A 19,886-nucleotide genomic window follows, 5' to 3' on the forward strand; every position below is an offset into this window, starting at 1 on the left:
AAATACACTCTCTGACCCCCGGACAAAAACAACCCCCAAAACCCGGAGATGGAAACGTGCTGAGACAGGTGAGAGACAGCAGTTTAGTCAGAGCAAACGGAACGAAGGAATAGGGTTAACATTCAGACCTCAGCAGCAGCACAGTGGGCCTTAACCACCCATCTGACCTACAAATATTTGCTAACTGCACCACGATCTGTGTCAGGGGTTGGGCTATCTGTGGGAGGTCAGAGAACAAACCCAGTCCTGGCCCCTAAGAGCTGAGCCTGCAGGGGAGGTGGGGGGGGGATCACAACACAAGCATCCTGAGATAATAGAGGCCTGGGTGGTGAGAGGCGCCAGGGTAGGGTGGAGGAGGCAGGGGTTCAGGTGAGGTAAAGGAAGAACTCTTGAGCTAACGATGTACACCAGTGAGTGGTTCTCAACCTTCCTAACCCTTTAATACAGTCCCTCATGTTGTGGTGATCCCCCAATCATAAAATGATTTTCTTTTGGTACTAAAGGTAATGTTGCTGATATGCATCAAAATGTAAATGTCTGATATGCAAGCCAAAGGGGTCTGGGCTCACAGGTTGAGAACCACTGATGGAGAGGATGAGGCATCTGTCAGCTGGATATCCATGGGAGACAGAGCATTTTAAGAGCTAGAGATGGCAAAGCCAGGAGTAAGTATTTCAGTGAGGAAGCACGGGCAGGGAGAGGAGCAGGTGGTGGAGGAGGGCAGATTACATTAAAGCCATACTCCAGGACACCTAACCCCTGCACAGCTGCTACAGAGACCCCGTTGCCCAGTTTTTGTTTAGAAAAGCTTCAAACACGGAGAAGTTGAAACAGTTTACACACTCCACAATTGACATGTTATATAAGTTAAGGAAAAACCTTTTGTAGATGTGGAAATTTTGTAGACACATACAACTTTAACGGTTCAACATGTGCCAAGTGCTCACACCTTTAATTCCAGGCTGGCCAGGGCAATGGATGAGACCTTGTTTCAATCAAGAAGCAAATGAATATTTTAACATGTATCTCTAGAGAACAAAGAAAAATCCACTGTGCTATTATTACGTCTAAGAAACACAGCTGTTCTAGTAAATGTTTGCATTGCAGTCCAAATGATTTTTCTTGGGAGGGATGTTGGAGGAGGAAGGGAGGGATTAGGATCCGGTCTGTATGGGGAGGTTGAGACAGGAGTGGGGTGGGGGTGTGTCTTTATGTAACCCAGGCTAGCCTCCAACTCACAACCCTCATACCTCACTTTCCCAAGTACTGACTATAGCCAAGTTTTTAAAGATTTATTTTCATTTTTAGTTACATGTATATGCATGGGGGAGGGGAGTGGGAGTATGTGCTGTGGGTGCTAGGATAGAAACTCAGGTGCACGCCCTTAACTGCTGAGCCGCCTCTCCTGCCAGCACAGGTTGGTTAACAAGATTTTTATAACGGGAAAATGGCCTCTTAGAAAAAATTTTAATCTGTCTCCTTCAATGATGGGATCTCGTTCACAGTCTTCAGAGGAATCTAGAAAGGTGCTGCTGATGGTTAAGGGTGACAAGAACAGAGACGTGGAGCCTAGACATTTGGAAACAAAAATGGCTGGTCTGACAGCCAAATTAAAAGGCAGGGAGGGCGGCAGCCTAGGCCTGGATGATGGGAGATGGTCCATTACTGGGAAGAGAGCAACCAGGTTTTATGGGAGGAACATCAGTGAAATCCTTTGTACCTTAAAACCCTTTCCAGGCGGCTCTCTCCCTTCCTAACACTGCGACTCTGTAATACAGTTCTCCCACACGATGGTGATTCCCCAACCATAAAATTATTACAGTGCTACTTCAGAACTGTAATTTTGCTGTTAGGACTTGTAACTAGCTGATATGCAGGATATCTGGTATGTGACCCCTAGGGGGTCTCAACCCACAGGTTGAGAATCACTGTACTAGAATACACAAGTCTGAGACCCCTACAAAGACCTCTTGATTCCTTTCTGAAACTCATGTTGCAAGGTCACCCCAACATCCCTGCAGACAAATCTGTTTTTTTTTTTCTGTCATCTTACTTATTAATCTTTTAGCCAGAATCAGGCACAGACAACCAGTCCAATAAATATCCCCTCTCTGATGCCTGTCATATAAGGATGGCCCTGGCTGCTCTTTCCTCGTCTTCCTTTGTGGCTCCTTCTCTATTCAACAGCCTGAAAATGTTGGCACATACCAGGGCTTGCTTCTCAGCTTCTTCACTAGCCACACTCTCCTTAAACCAATTTCATTCATCACTGTGACTTTAAAACAAAACAAAACAAAACTAAGCCAGGCAGTGGTGGTGCACACCTTAATCCAAGCACTAGGAAGGCAGAGGCAGGCTTAACAGTTCCAGCACAGTTAGGGTTACTGTGTCTCAAACCCTTTCCCCCAAAACACAAAAACCTAAAACAAAAAACCCAACCAAAAACCCACAGAAAGGACTCAGTGGTTAAGAGCACAGCTCTTTCAAAGGTCCTACGTTCAAATCCCAGCAACCACATAGTGGCTCACAACCATCTGTAATGAGATCTGATGCCCTCTTTTGGTGAGTCTGAAGACAGCTACAGTGTACTTATATATAATAAATACATAAATCTAAAAAAACAAAAACAAAAAAAAAACCTTAAAAACCCACAGAAAAACAAAACCACCACCACTAAAAACCAAAACTTAGTAAAAACACACAGTATAACAAAATCCAGGTGTCTATCAACATTCCTATATACTAATTACCATCAGTTGCCTATAGCCCAGGCATTTGGATTTTCCATGTGAACAGCCTACACCTCAGACTTTACAAGGCTTTAAACTACTCTGGACCCCTTCTTCTTCCTCTTCTTTGAATAGTTCCCAGAGAGGACTGGCAGAAAGGGAGAGAGGAGGGTGAGAGTGTCTTCAGGAAATCACAGGGTAGAGAGCATTTGGCTCCAAGTATGGGTACCTGGTAGGTCCAAATCTCTAGTTTACCAGCTTTACGACTTTAGGTTTTGAGTGAGCACCCTGAGTTTCAACTGCTTGCTTCCCAAGGAACAAAATACAAACTTTCGGGGCTCAGATTGCTTGCTCAGTAACAACAGATCTGAAAAGAAGTTGTCTGTTCATTTCACTTGGAAACATATTACAGGTGATTTAAATAATGTACATCTACAAGTTGCATCTGTCCCGAAACAAAATCAATCACACACTTTTTCTCCAGAGATGTGTCTCTTGCCTATGTCTGTGTGACATACCTCACTATTTAAGCTTGCCACTAAATTAAACAAGCCCACTACATGGTGCTCCCACAGCACTGGAGAGATGGCTCCATGGTTAAGACCACTCGTTCCTTTCCTAGAGGACCAGCGTTCCATTCCCAGTACCCATGTGGTGGCTCACAACCATTTCTGTAACTAATCCCGAGGATCAGATACTTCCTTCTGTTCCCTGTTCGTCCCAGGCATGCACATACAGATAATCAGGTAAAAACACTTACACACACAAACAATAGAAATCTTAAGAAAAGTTCTGGGGCTGGTGAGATGGTTTAAGCGGCAAAGAAACTGGCTGCTAAATTCGATGAGCTACATTCAATTTCCCGGACCCACATGGGAGAAAATCAGTTAACAAACACACGTGTGCATGCGCGGAGAGATTAAAAAACGAAAAAATCAAAAAGCAACATTTCAATTAGCCAAGGCTGGCCTTGGTAATGCAGACCTGCAACTGCAGTACTTTTGAGTCTGAAGCAGGTTTGCAGAAAAGTTCAAGCCAGGGATATATATTAGCAAGACCTTGTCTCACAAAATAAATAGGGGCTTGGAGAGATGGCTCAGGGGTTAAGAACACTTGCTGCTCTAGTAGGACTCAGATTCAATTCCCAGCCCCCCACATGGCGGCTCACGACTTTCGGTGACTCCCGGTGGTGGGGGATCGAAAACCTTCTGGCTGCCCCAGGCCCATATGTGATAAACACACATGTAGGCAAACACTTAAACACATAAAATAAAATATAAACCCTAAAAACCGTTTAAAGACTAATTATACAAAGGAAGAAGGGGAAACAAATCTGTCGGCAAATTCGGGTGGCCTTTCGTTATTAAAACGAGGGGGTGTCAAGGTGACAGACAGGTTGACACAACCGAACACCGACTCCTCGGAGGTTAGGAAAAGAAAAAAGTTTCAACTGCGAACTCGTCACCGTCGGTTACTTTTCTTTTGTGGGGGGTGGGGTGAGGGATCCGCTCCGCTTTCAAATTTAAGGGTTGTCCCGAGTGGGAGACCTCGGGGTGCAGCTTCCCCGGCGGGGGGGACCCGCCATCCTTTCGCTTCTCTTCACGACCTGGGCGAGGCATCGCTACAGCGGGGGGCGCAGCGCGCGGAGGCTGCGAGCCCGGGCGTCCCCGGCAAGGGCGGCGCCGGCAGGACGGTGACCTTGAGCCCCACGGGGCCCCGGGAAGGCGCTGCAGCCACGCCAGCCCTCGGTCGCCTGGGACTCGGAGGCCGGCCCCGGGCGTGCCCTCCCCGCCCCCGGGGACCCCGCGCCCTTCGCCCCACGGCGGCCCCTCCCCGGCCGGGCCCCGGAAAGGGCGGCGCTGCTCACCGGAGCCCGGGCAGGAAGCTGCCGGGGGCGGCTGGCCGCAGCAGGCCTCCTCGCGCGAGCAGCACCCGCGCCGCCATCTTGCTCCGGAGCCTGAAGCTCCTGCCGCCTCGGTGTCGCTGACGCCGCCGCTGCCGCGACCCCTCCCCCGGCCGGGCCGACCAGGCTGGGGCGGGGCGGGGCAGGGCGCTAGGCCGCTGTAGGGCGGGGGCGCGGCCGCTAGGGGGAGCAGCGTACCGCCGCGGGGCCGCCACCAGGGGCGCGCCAAGCAGTTTTTGAAGACATCCGTAGATCCTGCGAGGATCTCAGTGTCCCGAAATGAGTGTGAGGAAGGAACCTGGTCGTCGCTGGAATGTACACGGGGGTGGGAGGTAGAGGGATCCGCGAGAATGAAGTAGATCTGTGCATGGGAGAATCCAGAGCCAGGTTTTATGGTTTAGGGTCACCACAAATGAGGAAACGTGTAGCAGCATCAGGAAAGTTGAAAACCACTGGTCTATGGGAAAATGTACTCTGTAAGGATAATAAAAGAGCTGTGGATATAAACATGAAACTTCAGCAAGACAAGAGTAGGCAGAAACAGAACTAGACCCCGAGGAAGCAGAGAAATGGGAAAGCAGCATAGGCCTCTGCTACTTGCAGAGGCCAAGAGAAAGATACTCTCCTGTGTGGTTCTGGGTAAGAGGGATGATGGGAGCTGATTCTCTACCACCTGTAATCTTGACGCTCAAGAGGTATGGTTTTCTTTATCGTTAAATTTTTCCTCTTTCTAGTTTATGTGCAGCATTAGAGTTTTTCCTGCTTGTTAGGGTGTGGGACTCCCGGAACTGGAGTTGTACACAGTCGTGAGCTGCCGTGTGGGTGGTAGGAATTGAATCCTGGTCCTCTGGAAGAGCAGCCAATGCTCTTAATCGCTGAGCCATCTTTGTAGCCCCATGGGTACAGTTTTTTTAATAAGGAGAATTTGGACAAATGACAGGGACTTGTCTTATGGGTGGAGGAGTGGTTCAGACTGGGACAGTTACTTTTTCCTTTGAATGGGAATGAGGGTGAGAGAATTCCATACAACTGTAGACCCAACTGTGTGGGAGGCAGGTGTGAGACTCGCTGGGGCAGGGCCTCTTCAAGTGTGGGTGAGCCCTGCCTTTCTTATACAGATCCTCGGTTTCTCAAGTTAGCTGAGACAGGGTTTTTACGCGGAGCCCAATCTGGCCTCAAACTTATGGTATTCTGTTCACCGCTTTTGAGGGGGTTGAACCTGGGAGATTGGAGGCGGGGTAAAGTCTCGAGCAATAGCCTTTATTCAGAGCATCAGACAACTTGCACTCTGAGGGTTTGGAAGAATGGCAAGGGTCAAGTGTACAAACAAGGGCAAGCCCTGCATGGCAAATAGGATCTTCCTTAGATGCATTTAATAACAGCAGCAAGCAGTAATGAGCAATCTGGAGTGAACTCACCGCTACACCAGGGAGGGCATGAAGCACATTCTAGGAACAGTTTTGTGTTTTGGAGAAACTGAGGTTACGAGACTTTTGCTCTCTTGGGGTTTCTCACAAACATGCAGAATTCCCCTCTCAGGACTCCATGCTTGGATCCTGTTCTGACAGGGGTCCTCTTGGTTTACCCTCCTGGATCTTCAGATTACTGGCATGGGCCATCACACCCAGTTTGTTTATTTGCTTTTATTTAAACAGGACCTCATTATTCCGTCCAGGGTGGCCTCAGACTCTCAGTTCTCCCCTGCCCACCTCAGCAGTGCTGGGTCATAGGTATGCACCATTGTGCTTGACTCTAGCTTTCTATGTTAAGAGTTTCAACTCTGTTGCAATGCCGACTTGCTGACTTGGCATTTATGCGTTTCTTTGATGACTCTGCTTTTGTGCTACTTAGCATCAGGCCTTTTCCCCTCTGTGTCCCCACCCCACCCCCATTGCCATTCTGCTCTGGACTTTCATTAGTTCTTTTAGTCTCTGCTTCCTTCCCAAGTACTTCTGACTGTACTTAGGGCCTTGTATGTGCTAGGCATGTGCTCTACCAACGAGCTGTATATCTTCAATCTATTTTCGAAATAGGTCCTACCAAGTTGCCTAGGCTTGTCTTGAACTTGCTGTTCTCTGCCACAGCCTACCGAGTGCTGTATTTTAAGTGTGTATCAGTACAAGTGGCTCTAGCCCTTAGTGGTTCTCATCCTGTGGGTTGAGACCCCATTGCAGTCCAGTGACCTTTTCAAAGAGGTCTCTGAAGACGACCATTGAGAATGAAGACGGGCTTAGGAGCTGAGACAGTACTCCTCTATCCTCTTCAGGTAGGTCTGCTCACAGACGGATACACCCACATATGCCTATCTAGAACTGTTTTAACGAGCCACAGCATTAGGAAGCTTGAGAATCACCATGTAGCCTTGGCTAGCCTGGAACTCAACAAGGTAGACCAGGCTGGCCTCTGCCTCTGCCTGAGCGCTGAGATTAAAGATATGCACTACCTGGCCTATATTTCTCATCACAAGAGTCTTCCTGAAGCCTGATTTTTAAAAAAGTTAAGCTTGTAAATTACATTTAAATGTTTGTGCATGCATGTGGGTTCTTGCACATCAACAAGCATGTGAAGGCCCAAGGAAAAATTCTGATTTTTTCCTTTTACCATGTGGGTCCAAGGAACTCGGACCCACTCGGGGTTGCTAGCTTACAGGTGAGCACCATGAGGATGTTCTTCCTGTCGTTTTATGCTTGCCAGGCAAATGCTCTACCACCGAGCTCTATCTCATGCCCGAGTAACTTTAATGAAAACGGTACATCAGCGTGCACATCAGTCGGTCAAGTATCTCACAGATGCTTGCTGGTGGAGACCGGGCCTAGTAGGTGTCAGTCATACAAGCTGAGGATCACACGGGTCCATCTGCCAGAGATCCAGGTGCTCTAAAACAGGGGTTCTCAGCCTGTGGGCCGTGACCCCAAAGGTCATCTAAGACTATCAGAAGATGCATATTTCCGCTGGTCTTAGGAACTGAGACACCACTCCTCTATCAGTCTCCAGTCGGGTCTGCAGAGATGCCCTCATACAAGTACCTGGAACCTTATTAAAGGGTTGCATTAGGAGCCACTGCTGAACGCCTTCCCCCTCCGTGACCCATCCTGGCACCAAGCCAAGTTTCCCCTAGTAACATAAGCTAATCCACCTCTCTGTACAGGTGTTTAGGTTTTAGCATCAGGGCTCCTTTCCCCCCGCCCTCCCCAGACAGGGTTTTTCTGTGTAGCCCTGGCTGTCCTGAAACTTGCTTTGTAGACCAGGCTGACCTTGAACCCAGAGACCCACCTGCCTTTGCCTCCTGAGTGTTGGGATTAAAGGTGTGAGTGACCACTGCCCAGCCTTAGGGTTAGTGTTTAAAAGTCAGTTTCCTACCCCTTCATCTTATTCTATTTAATTCTCTACACTAGTGCTGTTTAACTGCGCAATCATTAAAAAAAATCCATTATCCTATTTTTCTCATGTCTACCTATATTCAAAATGTCCCAGCAATTCTGCTTCAAAAACTCCTGGTTATGCTTTGAAAAAGAAAAGTTAAACTTTGATTTTCTTCTTAGAGCTTTGCCAGTTATGTACGTCTGTGTACCACATGCATGTTGTGCTAATGGAGAACAGAAGAGGGCACTAGATCTGGAATTGGAGTTAGCAGTTTTGAACTGCCAGGTAATGTGGATGCTGAGGACTGAACCTGGGTCCTTTGCAAAAGGAGCCAGTGTTCCTCTTAAGGCCTAGGCAACAGTTACCTGGCTAGCCTGCCTTTTTTTTTTTTTTTTTTTTTTTTTTAAATAAAGACTTATGTATATGAATACATTGTAGCTGTCTTCAGACACATCAGAAAAGGGCACTGGCTCCCATTCCAGATAATTGTAGGCTACCATGTGGTTGTTGTGAAGTGAACTCAGGACCTCTGGAAGAGCAGTCAGTACTCTTAACCACTGAGCCATCTCTCCAGCCCTAGCCTGCCATTATAATGAACCTTTCTCAAATGTTTCTGCTGTTACTAGGAAGCTTTCTAATGCCAAGATTGATTACACGTTCTGTTAGGTTCTGTGCCCTTGGAAACCAATCATGATAGAAGTCAATAGAACTGTTTTGTATAGCTACCCACAATAAACTGGGATCCAAACCAACCACCCAGCAGCACTTCCTGCACCTGTCTATAAGCTTTTATGGTGTTTACTTTTATAACTGCTTCCTGAGATAGACCCCTAACCCAAGAGACACCTACACTGATACAAGAAACTACTTGTAATAAGACTTCCATTTTGTGTGGTGGTCAAGTAAAATGTAAGTTCCCAAGACCTCCCTGGGAACTGACATCCTACTTGGCAGAAAAAGACATGTATGTGGGCAACTGACATTCTGGTCGGAGAGTTTAGACATGAATGTTAGACTAGTTCCATCCTGGCAGACTAGTTAGAACATGAATATTAATCAAGGCAAGTCTCCTGCCACAGTCGAATACCCCAATCAACGAGAGCAGGATAAGTGTGCAACAAAGACATGTTCCTAAGGAAATCCCCCATCTCTAAATCCTGATTGGTAGAATAACTTGGCTGTGGATTTTGGGCTTAAAAACTCTGTAGGATCTTAACTTGGGATCACTGTTCAGTTCCCAAATCTGGATGGTGGCCCTGGGGCATATGCTCAATAAACTCTCCCCGTCTGACTGAGATCTGTGTTCGTGTGGTTTGTGAGGCGATTCCTGGACCCCAACAGTTCCTAACCACTGGGCTGTCTCTCCAACTTCACCAGCCATGTTATTTTGCTGTTTGAACTGCACTCTCCATACCCATCATTCTTATATTCTCTCTCTCTCTCTCTCTCTCTCTCTGTTATTCTGCTCTCTTGCTGCTTACCCTCCATGGGTCCTATCTGTCATAAGGGCACCCTCTCCACTCTGGGAGCCTGGCGATGCACGACTGCCTGTGCTCATCACTGATGTGTCGTGGCATACCCACACATATCTGGAGCTTGAGGTAGGACTGTATGTTCAAGGCTCACCTGGGCTTTATACCGAGACACAATTTCAAAACAACAAAACCAACACACATATAACACACATATTAGCTCAAGTTGAAATATACCCCACATCTCTTTCTAGGAGTCAGAAAACTGAAATACATAGGCCAAAGTTTCTGCAGTAAAAGTCTTTATAGCATTTAAAACATTTCCCCTTGGGAGTTGGTGAAATCAGAGGGGAAAAAAAAAACTAGCTGGTAGTGGTGGCACACACCTTTAACCCCAGCACTTCAGAGGCAGGCAGATCTCTGTGATTTGGAGGCCAGTCTGGTCTACAGAGAAAGTTCCAGGATACCCAAGGCTACATAGAGAAACCCTGTGTCTAAAAATAAAACAAAACCCCCCAAATTTAATTTACTTTGAATATGAACTATTAAAATCAGGGCCAGCAGGATGGCTCAGTGGGTAGAGATGCTAGGTGTGCAAACCTGGCCATCTGAGTGCGACACCTGGAAACCCTGTATGAGTGAAAGGAGAGAGCTGACTCCACAAAGCTGTCCTCTGGCTAACACAGATGTCTGGTGGCAAATGTGTGCCCACACAGGCATCATCGCCGACACACAATAAATTTAAAACAATTAAGCTATCAAAACTAAGTTTAGCTTTTTATGTCATTATCAACAAGCCTTCTTCTTTTAAAATGAAGGTGCTAAGTCCAGGATTTCTTTGAGTGAGGCAAAACAATACATATGACCCAGGACAGTGAGCTGACAAAATGACGCAGCATACTTAGGCGTACAGGGTAGTCGGAAAGTAACTTCAGCGCAGAGAATCTGAAAAGGACGCAGACCTTTATGGAACACCAAGCTCTTTACTTTGTTGAATACTTCTAATGTCACAGGAGAAAGTGGACAGTATGAAAGCCACTGAGCAAACACAAACACAGAAGTCCCTCTGGCTCCTTCTTCCCGAAGGTTCAGGAGGCCTTGAGCTCTTCCCGGGTTTCACTGAGGGGAGTGGCTTCTGAACCAAGAGGGTTCTCTAGGTAGGCGGTTCCTGCACAGGGCTTTCCTGTGACCGGGTCGATAACCCGGCCGACTTTGAAGATGATCTCCGCCAGTTCGTGTTTCACATGCTTTGATCGTGGGACGGGCAAAGCTCTGAGGAGCACGATGTCCCCGACGCTGCACTGCTGAAGGGCATCGTGAGCAAAGTAGGTTTTCCGCTTATTAAAGTACTGTGGAGAGGAGGAGAGGGGCAGATTGGTAACTCCCACCTGTGATCTGTGGTGCAAAACAACTCCCAGAACGGTGGCCTCTCTCCATTCATCTCACCAACCAGAGAAATCATCTCTTCTTCCCCGGGTCTACCTTGCCCACCCCACTCCCGCTGCTGCCAGTGTAGTCCAGGTCCTTATTGTCTCTACTCCAGTTTTGCAAACCCCCTTTCCTCGCTGGTCCTTATGGACAGCCAAGGACAGTGGTGCATCCCAACAGCAGAGGTGGGTGGATCTCTGTGGGTTCAAAGCCAGTCTGGTCTACATAAGGAGTTCCAGGATAGTCAGGGTTATACAGAGTGACCCTGTCCCAAACAAAACAGCAACAGAGCACAAAGGATCCCTTGCCTCCACCTCCAGGGGTTAATTCCTTAAACTAGAATACAGACTCCTGGCCTCAATGTGTGGAACTACTTGCTATTTCTGCAGGAGGCCCTGCCCTGTCACAGCTGAAAGAACACAATGGATTCTTCAATGGTGGAATGACTTTCTTGCCCCGCAGCCCAGGAACAGAAGTGTACTGGAGGGTCAGCTCAAACGTGTCTTTGCTGAGATGTCTCTTATGGCAACTCTGGAAGAAGGACTCAAGTGTCTTGTCCTCTGTTCCTGGGCTGTTCCGCCTAGCTGGTCACTACAGGAAATATGGGAATAGACTGTGTGTTCCTAAAAGCCTCCTGTGAACCAGGCGCCACCTACAGGTCAGCAGTGGGTGGAACAGACTGCTGCAGATGTTCAACTCATCCTTTACCGACAGGGAGATGCTTTTCCGCTCAGACCCTAAAGCAGTGGTCCCCAACCTTCCTAACGCTGCGACGCTTTAATACAGCTCCACATGCTGTGGTGACCCCCAACCATAACATTATTTCCGTTGCGACCTCATAGCCATAATTTTGCTACTGTTTTGGATCATAATATATAAATGTGTGACCCCCAAAGGGGTTGTGACCCACATACTGAAAACCGCTCCAGTAGCATGTTGGTAACTTATCTTAACCACTGAGCCAACTCTCTAGCCCCCCTCCCCCTTTTAAAAAGATTTATTGATTTACTTATTTTATGTGAGTACACTGTCAACGCACCAGAAGAGGGCATCAGATCCTATTACGGATGGCTGTGAGCCACTATGAGGTTGCTGGGAATTAAACTCAAGACCTCTGGAAGAACAATCAGTGCTCTTAACCACTGAGCCATCTCTCCAGCCCCCATTGGTAACCCATCAATGGCACAAGTGTTGAGCCTCACCTTTAGTAAGTAGGGATCCAAAACAAGTCTGGTCGCTCTTACTTTAGCAGTTTTTACCATTGCTGTACCAATCACCTTCCCCACAACCCATTTGGCGTGGACGGATGAACGGACTATTGACATTGTGCGTCTGTGAGCACCTAAAATTAAAAATAAACAAGAAAACCCTCAAAGCTTAACATTGTTAAGACACAGTCTTGCCGCCTTTCCCCCTATCCATTAACAAACCAATGGCTGTTTCTTTTTCCTGAAGTTTACCCTTCTCCACCAACCCAGGCTTGTCTTAAACTGGGAAATCCTTCTACATTAGCCTCCCATGAGTTGGGCTGGAACGATGCTTAAGCAGCTAAGCACTGGTTGCTCTTCCAGAGGAGCTGGGTTCAGTTTCCAGCACACTTATGGTGGCTCAAAACCTCTGTAGCACCAGTTCCCAGGGATCTTCTGAAATGACACACAAGCTGGTAAATCAGCATTCTGGTGGTTAGGGCTTACCAAGTGAATTTTGTCAGGAGCAATGCCCGTGTCCAGTAGTCATTTTTTCTACCTTTCTGGAACAGCCTGCTCAGAGATGCTTACAGGACTTATCTTTATCATGTTTACAAAGCAGAAAATGAATGTAACCCTCAGATTCCCTATACAGAAAGTTAGAAATAACATGGCCTGCTCACAAGTGTTTTGAGGAACTATTGGTGTGCAAGCACACAAGTAAACTGATCACCCTGCAGTCCCCCTCTCCAAATGAGGAAGGATAGAGGGCAAATAAGCAGTTAAGGGTCCAGCCTCAGTGCGTCTCTAACCTAACATTTAGAAATTTCCCCTGCTGCCTATCACAGATGCGTTACAGACCAAAGCTCTTCTACCTACAGGTGCCTACTAGGTCACTAGCAGACAAGTCACCTTATTTACCCTTTACCCACTAGTCTTTGTTCTGTAACCGTTTAGAAACACCTCGTCCGTGTCACTTGGTGTCCTTTCTTGGAACTGGTCTCCACTTAAAGAGTATTATAATAAACTGTGTTGCTCGAAGTTCTCAGCTCCCGAATCTGCGGGGCTTATTCCTTGTCGTTACCAGAGCACGATCTCGAGATCACAGCTCTTCTTGCAGCTCTCTGCCGGTCTCAATTATAGCCATTACAGCCCGCTACCTTACACACAGGACTCATGGCAAGACCTCGGCCGGTCAGCAAGCTTCCTGTACAAGAACAAGATTTTGACTCGGAGCCGCTTTGGGAATCGTTTGCTACCGAATCTGCCAGGGAGACTAATAGGAGACGAAGCACTGCCGACCCCAATACCCAGACCTACAGCCCTCGCTCACCTCCAAAATCTACCACTCCGATCAAGGTTGGCGGAGCATGGGCGCAGCGTGATGACGTACACGGTGCGCAAGCCCCACCTCTCCTTTTCACAGGGCGCCAGTCCTGCCAGTCTTGGGCGGGGCTAACGATAAGAACCCCGCCCAATCTATTTGAAACCGCACCTCCGGCGGAAGTCTTGGGGCTATTTGTGTCCGGTTAATATTTTTTCCATAGGCACTGCTGTAGATGCGTGGGGGGTTCCTACCTTTTCCTATTCCATTTTGTTTCCCGCTCTTTTGATTTCTCGGGAATAGATCGGACATGTCTTCAAATCAGAGGACCTTGTATTTGTCAGACAGAATTTTCTTTTATTTTTAACAGTCTCACATTGTACAATTGGCTTGCCTCTGCCCTTCCAGTGTTGAATTACAGACTTGATTTACAATAATTTCTAATGTCCTGTTGCATGGCGTAACTTGCATATGTCAAAGTAGCTTCTGAATATTTTTAAGGCAAAGATGTGGTAAGTGCATGACTATGCCAACTACCCTGACTTTGCTGTATGTGTGCACTGCAATATCACACTGTATCTCATTAATATGTATAATATGCAGGTCAAAAATGTCAAGTTAATATTAAAGGTGGACGTGGTGGCACAGAGATACAGTCAAGTGACCAAGGGTTTTTCTTTCATGTACCTTGTCCTGGAAACAATCCCCAATATTAAAATAATATCAATGAAACAAGGCATCAATCTGTCCAACCCATTTTTTTCCCCAGCAAACATTTATGGAACATATATTCTAAGAATCTGTGCTAGGAGCTGGGCTATGGCTCAGTGGTTAAGAGCACTGACTGCTCTTCCAGAGGTCCTGAGTTCAATTCCCAGAAACCACATGGTGGCTCACAACCATCTGTAATGGAATCCAATGCCCTCTTCTGGTATGTCTGAAGACAGCAACAATGTACCCACGTACATGAAATAAATAACTAAATCTTAAAAAAAAAAAAAAAAAAGAATCTGTGCTAGGCATTATAGGAAAAAGATGAATAAAATGAATAAAAAGGAGCCTCACCCACAAAAGCCCATGGTCTAGTAGAGGCAAACAAGAAACAACAACAACAAACCAAGTGTGAAATAGGTGGTAGAAGAGTGTAAATTCGGAGAACATACACACACACTTACTTCACCACCACATGGAGGTTATTGTCTCGTTTTGGTCAGAGTTGAACTGGAATTACTCTCCAAAGGAAGGCAAGGCAGTCCCCACAAGAGCAGTCCCCACAAAAGCAGTCCCCAACTGACCCGAAATTGCTGTTTGGGACTCCATAGAAAGATACATTGAACTCCAGGGCAAATTAGTACAAAGGACTTATGAGACTTTCCATTTCATTGGTGCAAAGGCTATGAGAAGAAAGGGATGTTCTATTTAGTTTTGTCCAATCAAGAAAGTATGTGTGTGTGTGTATGTCTGTGTATGTTTATGTGTGTGTGCACATGTATGTGTGTGCATGTGTGTGCATGTGTGTGTGTGTGTTTGAGAGACAAGGTTTCAATACGTATCCTAAACTGCCCCCAAACTCACAGCAACCTTACAGTCTCCACCTCCTGAGTGCCTGGCTTACAGGCATGAGCCACCATGCCCAGTCGAATATTTTTATTTAAATTTAAAATGTATTTTTATTCTGCTGGATAGCAGAACACATTATAATTAGTATAGCAAACTATTAAGTTCCATAGCTATTTATCAGGCCAGGCTAAAAAATCCTATGTCCTTTAAAAAATTATTAAACCTAGGTAAGTATAGGGAAATTGTAAATAAAACACAGAATGACTAACGTTTGAGAACTATTACTCTTTCTGCTTATTCTAGTCTATGTAACTGGCTATATTACAATGCCACCTTGTTTAATCAATATCCACATAATTAAAGAGTATTACAGAATAAAATTACACATTAGTAATCATAGGTTATTGCCTTTTTAGATTTTTATGGTTTCCCCCCCAATTATTTTCTTTTCTTTTTAAAAATAGGGTCTCAAGTAGTCCATTTGGCCTTGAAGTCCATCCATAGTGGAGGGTTGTCTTAAATTCCTAATCCCCTGTCTCCACCATGTGCTAGTGTTACAAAGGAAACAGTAACAACAGCATCCCTTAGTGCTAAAATTACAGGCAAGCTACCACACCGCCTTTGTTTAGGTTTTCTACTCAAGCTAGAATATGGCTCAATATATATTTCTTTGTAAGTATTAGAATGTTCAATATTTGTAAGAACACCTGTGAATATTATAAAGTACTAAATTCAGTTACAAATTTGATTCCTATGCAGTAAAATCTCACTGGTAGATAAGTGTTCTTTTTTTTAAAGATATATTTATTTATTTATTATATGTAAGTACACTGTAGCTGTCTTCAGACAAGAAGAGGGCATTAGAACTCATTACAGATGGTTGAGCAGTCAGTGCTCTTAACCACTGAGCCATCTCTCCAACCTTTAAAGATTTATTTATTTTATTTATATGAGTACACCGTGGCTGTCTTCAGACACACCGGAAGAGGGCATCAGATCCCATTACAGATGGTTATGAGCCACCGTGTGTAGCTGGAAATTGAACTCAGGACCTCTGGAAGAGCAGTCAGTGTTCTTAACCACTGAGCCATATCTCCAGCCAAATAAGAGTTCTTTATACCAGGAATTATTTGATCGTGCATGAAAAGACTGAATTTGAAAACATCCCATCTCTTTAAGTTCATGTCTCCCGGCCCCCACACCGAATTACATGCCATTAAGGGTAGGACATCAGTTTGAGTTTTTCCTCGCGTTTACAGTTACACGATTTCTCACGGCCGTGGATTTTCCCGTGTTGGTTAAGGTGGTGAGCCCTCTGGAGCTGAAGGCTTTTCCACAAAAACTGCATTCATAAGGTCTCTCTCTGGTGTGAAGTCTGTGATGCTCGGTGGTGGGAGGGGTGATGCAGCTAAAAGCTTCCCAGCACTGATCACACTTGTAGGGTTCTCTCTCGCGTGGATTCTCGGGTGCTCCATGAAGGATGAATGCTGACGGAAGGCTTCCCCACATTCGTTACAGACCAAAGGCTCCCCTCCCCTCCCCCGCCCCCGTATGGATTCTTGGATGCTGAACAAGGTGGAAGGTGGATTCTCTGGCCGAATCTTCTCTCTCACTCATTACACTCGTAGGGGTTTTCTCCCTTGAGGACTATTTGAGGTGGGTTATGAGCTGAGTTTTGGTCGAAGGCCTCTCCACATTCCCGCGGCTTCTCTCTGAGGACACAGTTACTAAGAAGAGGACGCCGACTGAAGATTTTCCCACACCCGTTGTATTCATAGGGGTTCTCTCTTCCGCAGTTCCCACCGCCATACATCACATCCGAACGCCGTTCGCTGCTCTTTCCTTGTGTGTCATAGCGGAGAGGTTTCTTAATCGGAGGGGTCCCGTGGTGCACAAGGTTTGAGTTCGGATTAGAGTTTTCCTCAAAGATATCACCCACATGCACACACCTATGTCGTTTTTCCGTTGGGTGAAAGATGCTTGTTCCCAGGGCTTTTGCCGCTTTTCTTGTTTCAGTTCGAACTGCCAATCAAAACCCCAGAGTCCTCCTAAGATGGAGTACCAGAAAGTGCCTCCTGTTCATCTTTCTGTCACGACCCTCATGGAGCGCGTTGGGACGTGTTATGCAGGAGCAACGTCTTCTCTGTTTCAGGTCTGTCCACACCATCTAAAAGAGATTCAGAACATACAAATCCTTTCTGATATCATGCTTTAAAAGAATTGCATGCAAAATGACCAGATAATCCTAACAGGTCACATAATAAACATTTTACAATGTGGACATAAAACAAGCAGGAAGGCTAAGACAGAGGAGACAGTGGGCATGGAGACATTGAAAACACACGTATTGGCGCCAGAGCAAGACAATGGTCACCCAGAAGTAGCCATGGCTGAAGAGGATGAAAGAAAAAGAAATGTCAAAGGACTATGGGAGATACTGGAGGAATACCCGTTCTTTCAGAAGGCAGATCTAGGTCCAGGCCCTACAAAACCTGTTTGCAGACTGTCCCATGGTAATGCCAGCCTGTTTACTGAAAATTTACTCTTTCCTTTATTTTTTTGTTTAGAATGACACAGTGAGCATACAGTAACATATTAAAGTAATGTAGGGATGCATAAAGGCAAGAGTCTCTCGGGGTTGGAGCGATGGCTCAGCAGGTAAGAGCACCGGATGCTCACAGCCATCTGTAACCCCAGTTCTAGGGTATCTGATGCCCTCTTCTGGCGCTCACAGGTACTGCATACATGTGATGCACTGACCTCCAAACATACACGTAAAACAAATTCAAGTAAAAGCTAAGTCTTTAAAACAGTCACATCTGTTGCGATGTGGACTTTTGCCATGAATTGTAATATCAAATGCAGGCCTCCAAGACCTGGTTGCCCCAGAGAGAGTCTGCACGTAGACCCAAGTCACACTATGTGACCTTGTCCCCAGGCTATTTCTGATTGGTAAAAAAGATGGTAACAGCCAATAAATGGGTAGAAAACAAAATAGGTGGGTTTTAGGATTCCTAGGCTTGGGGGTCAGAGGAGAACCAGGAGGGAGAGAAGGTAAAGGAACTAGAGAGAGATGCCATGGCTTAGGAGTCAAGAAAACATAGCCCGAGGGCTGGCCAGTTGGAGTTAAGAGCAGCCCAGACAGGGCATAGTACGTAGCCACTAGGGGTTATCGATAGGAAAGTAGATTTCAATAGCATGGAGGGTAGGTATCTGCCCAGATCTTATGCTATTAAGGCTTATTGTAAATATAAAGCTTGTGTGTCTTTTATCTGGGAACTGAATGGCCTAGCCGAGATACAAACCCTCGATTGGGATTAAAAGTTTCTAAGACATACATCCCCTAAAAATAATCATAGTTAATACTTTAGAAGTTACCTGCCTGGTTTTATAACAACCCCCCATATTTTAAACAAGCATTGCTTGCAAGCATGATAAACAATTTCACTTTGCTTTCCCTCCACTTTTTTGTTTTGTTTTGTTTCTTTGAGATAGAGTCTTACTGTGTCGCCCCGGGCTGGCCATAAAACTGATGATCCTCCTGCCTCAGCTCCCTGAATGCTAGGACTGCAGACAACTGCCACAACCCCAAGCCTCAGACAAAACTGTTAAGACACTTCCAAGCTTCCTTGGGATGACCCACACGGCTCTGACACATGTCCCCTGTGGTTACAAGAACGAGGCTATGTATCCATTGTTCACCTCCGAGAAAGCCAGGGCAGACTCGCATTCCAAAAGTCCAAGGCCCCAACATAACGAATGAAAAGTTTCAATGAGAGAGACTGGAGAAGCTGCTGAGACGGGACGAGTCTGCACTGCCCAAGTTCTGCTGGGATGTATAATCATGAGTGTTTCTCATAGGCCCTCCGGTATAAATCTAAGCCTCGACGCAGAAACCGCTGCACAATTCCTGCCCAAACCAGAAATCTAAGTCTAGCTATGTTTTGTTCATTCAAAGAATCTATGGTACAAAATAAGCTAGCCAGGAGGGAAGATCCCTGATGCCCATAAGACATCTTTATGTTTAAAGTAGCCCACCCTCTTTTCTTAGACAGGATCTCCCAGTGCAGCCAAGGTTGGCCATCAACTCCTCCTTTTCCTTCTTCTGCCTCTTGAGTGCTAGGATCACAGGTGTGCACCACCACGCCTGGCGCTTTCTGTTTTTGTTTATTTGGAGACAAGATCTTACAATGTAGCCCAGGCTGGCCTTGGAGTCTTTATGTTGTCTGGGCAGTCTATTCATGCAATCTTCCTACTTGAGCCTCTTGAGTGCTGGCACTGCTGGTGTGTACCACCGTGGCCACCAGGTTAATTGGTACACAGGCTGCCACATATGTCTTATTCTGGGGGCTTGGGGGATCAAGCTCGGGTTGTCATGGCAATCACCTTTACACAGCAAACCTTCAAACCTTCTTGTTGGCTCTGGCTGGTTTTTGTTTTTCTAACCTCCAGTTCACACTTAGAAAGCGACTGTTCTAATCACTCCCTATCCTTTCTTCCACTAATATAACAACCACCCGCCCAGCTGTTAAGTCCACTGGACACATTTCAGGTTCCTTCTTAGTTACAAAGAAGACATTTTAGATAAAACAGGTACCAGGGAGCATCAATAACAATGAATCATGTGATGTTGCCGAGGGCGTGGCTGAGTTCATTTACGAGGGGCATAGCCCCCTCTCAGTCCCTTAAGAGGAACCACTGGGGCTCTGGAGTTAGCTCAGAGGGTAGAGCCCTCGCTGCACAGCCTGAGAAGTACAGTTGATCCCAGCATCTATGTAAACGCTGGCTTGGCGTGGTGCTCACCTGTAAGCCAGTGCTCAGAGGCAGAGGTAGGGGATCCCCACAGCAACCTGGCTAAGCAGGCTAGCCCAACCTGCAAGCTCTGTGTTCAGGTGAGTCCTTGCAATTAAGGAGACACCT

At 46.3% G+C, this 19,886-nt stretch overlaps 2 protein-coding genes across 3 annotated transcripts in view; both read right to left on the reverse strand.

Moving 5' to 3' along the window:
* The window catches only part of NIPSNAP2 (nipsnap homolog 2), a 30,846-nt gene extending 26,105 nt beyond the window's left edge, over positions 1 to 4,741 (reverse strand). The window contains exon 1 of the mRNA XM_080940698.1: positions 4,597 to 4,741. Within this exon, the coding sequence (XP_080796824.1) occupies positions 4,597 to 4,673 (77 nt within the window). The 5' untranslated portion in view covers positions 4,674 to 4,741. The remainder of the gene's footprint in view (positions 1 to 4,596) is intronic.
* A 5,689-nt stretch (positions 4,742 to 10,430) lies between these two features.
* MRPS17 (mitochondrial ribosomal protein S17) lies at positions 10,431 to 13,487 on the reverse strand. 2 transcript variants are annotated; one of them, XM_080940438.1, is made up of 3 exons: positions 13,416 to 13,487; positions 12,098 to 12,237; positions 10,431 to 10,816 (listed from the first exon to the last, which is right to left on the reverse strand). In XM_080940438.1, the coding sequence occupies exons 2-3, from the start codon at positions 12,218 to 12,220 to the stop codon at positions 10,556 to 10,558; spliced, it is 384 nt and encodes a 127-aa protein (XP_080796564.1). In that variant the 5' UTR covers positions 12,221 to 12,237; positions 13,416 to 13,487; the 3' UTR covers positions 10,431 to 10,555. The 2 variants fall into 2 exon arrangements, with proteins under 2 accessions (XP_080796564.1, XP_080796565.1); XM_080940439.1 differs by lacking the exon at positions 13,416 to 13,487 and adding an exon at positions 12,590 to 13,337.
* Positions 13,488 to 19,886: the final 6,399 nt, after the last annotated feature.

Source organism: Micromys minutus (assembly GCF_963924665.1).
Source record: "Micromys minutus genome assembly, chromosome: 29".
NCBI lineage: Eukaryota > Metazoa > Chordata > Mammalia > Rodentia > Muridae > Micromys > Micromys minutus.

Coding starts and splice junctions, on each gene's coding strand:
- MRPS17 (XM_080940438.1), bottom strand. CDS start 12,220: ATGTCAATAGTCCGTTCATCCGTCCACGCCAAATGGGTTGTGGGGAAG. Junction 10,817..12,097: donor TGGATCCCTACTTACTAAAG/GTGAGGCTCAAC, acceptor TCCTCTCCACAG/TACTTTAATAAGCGGAAAAC.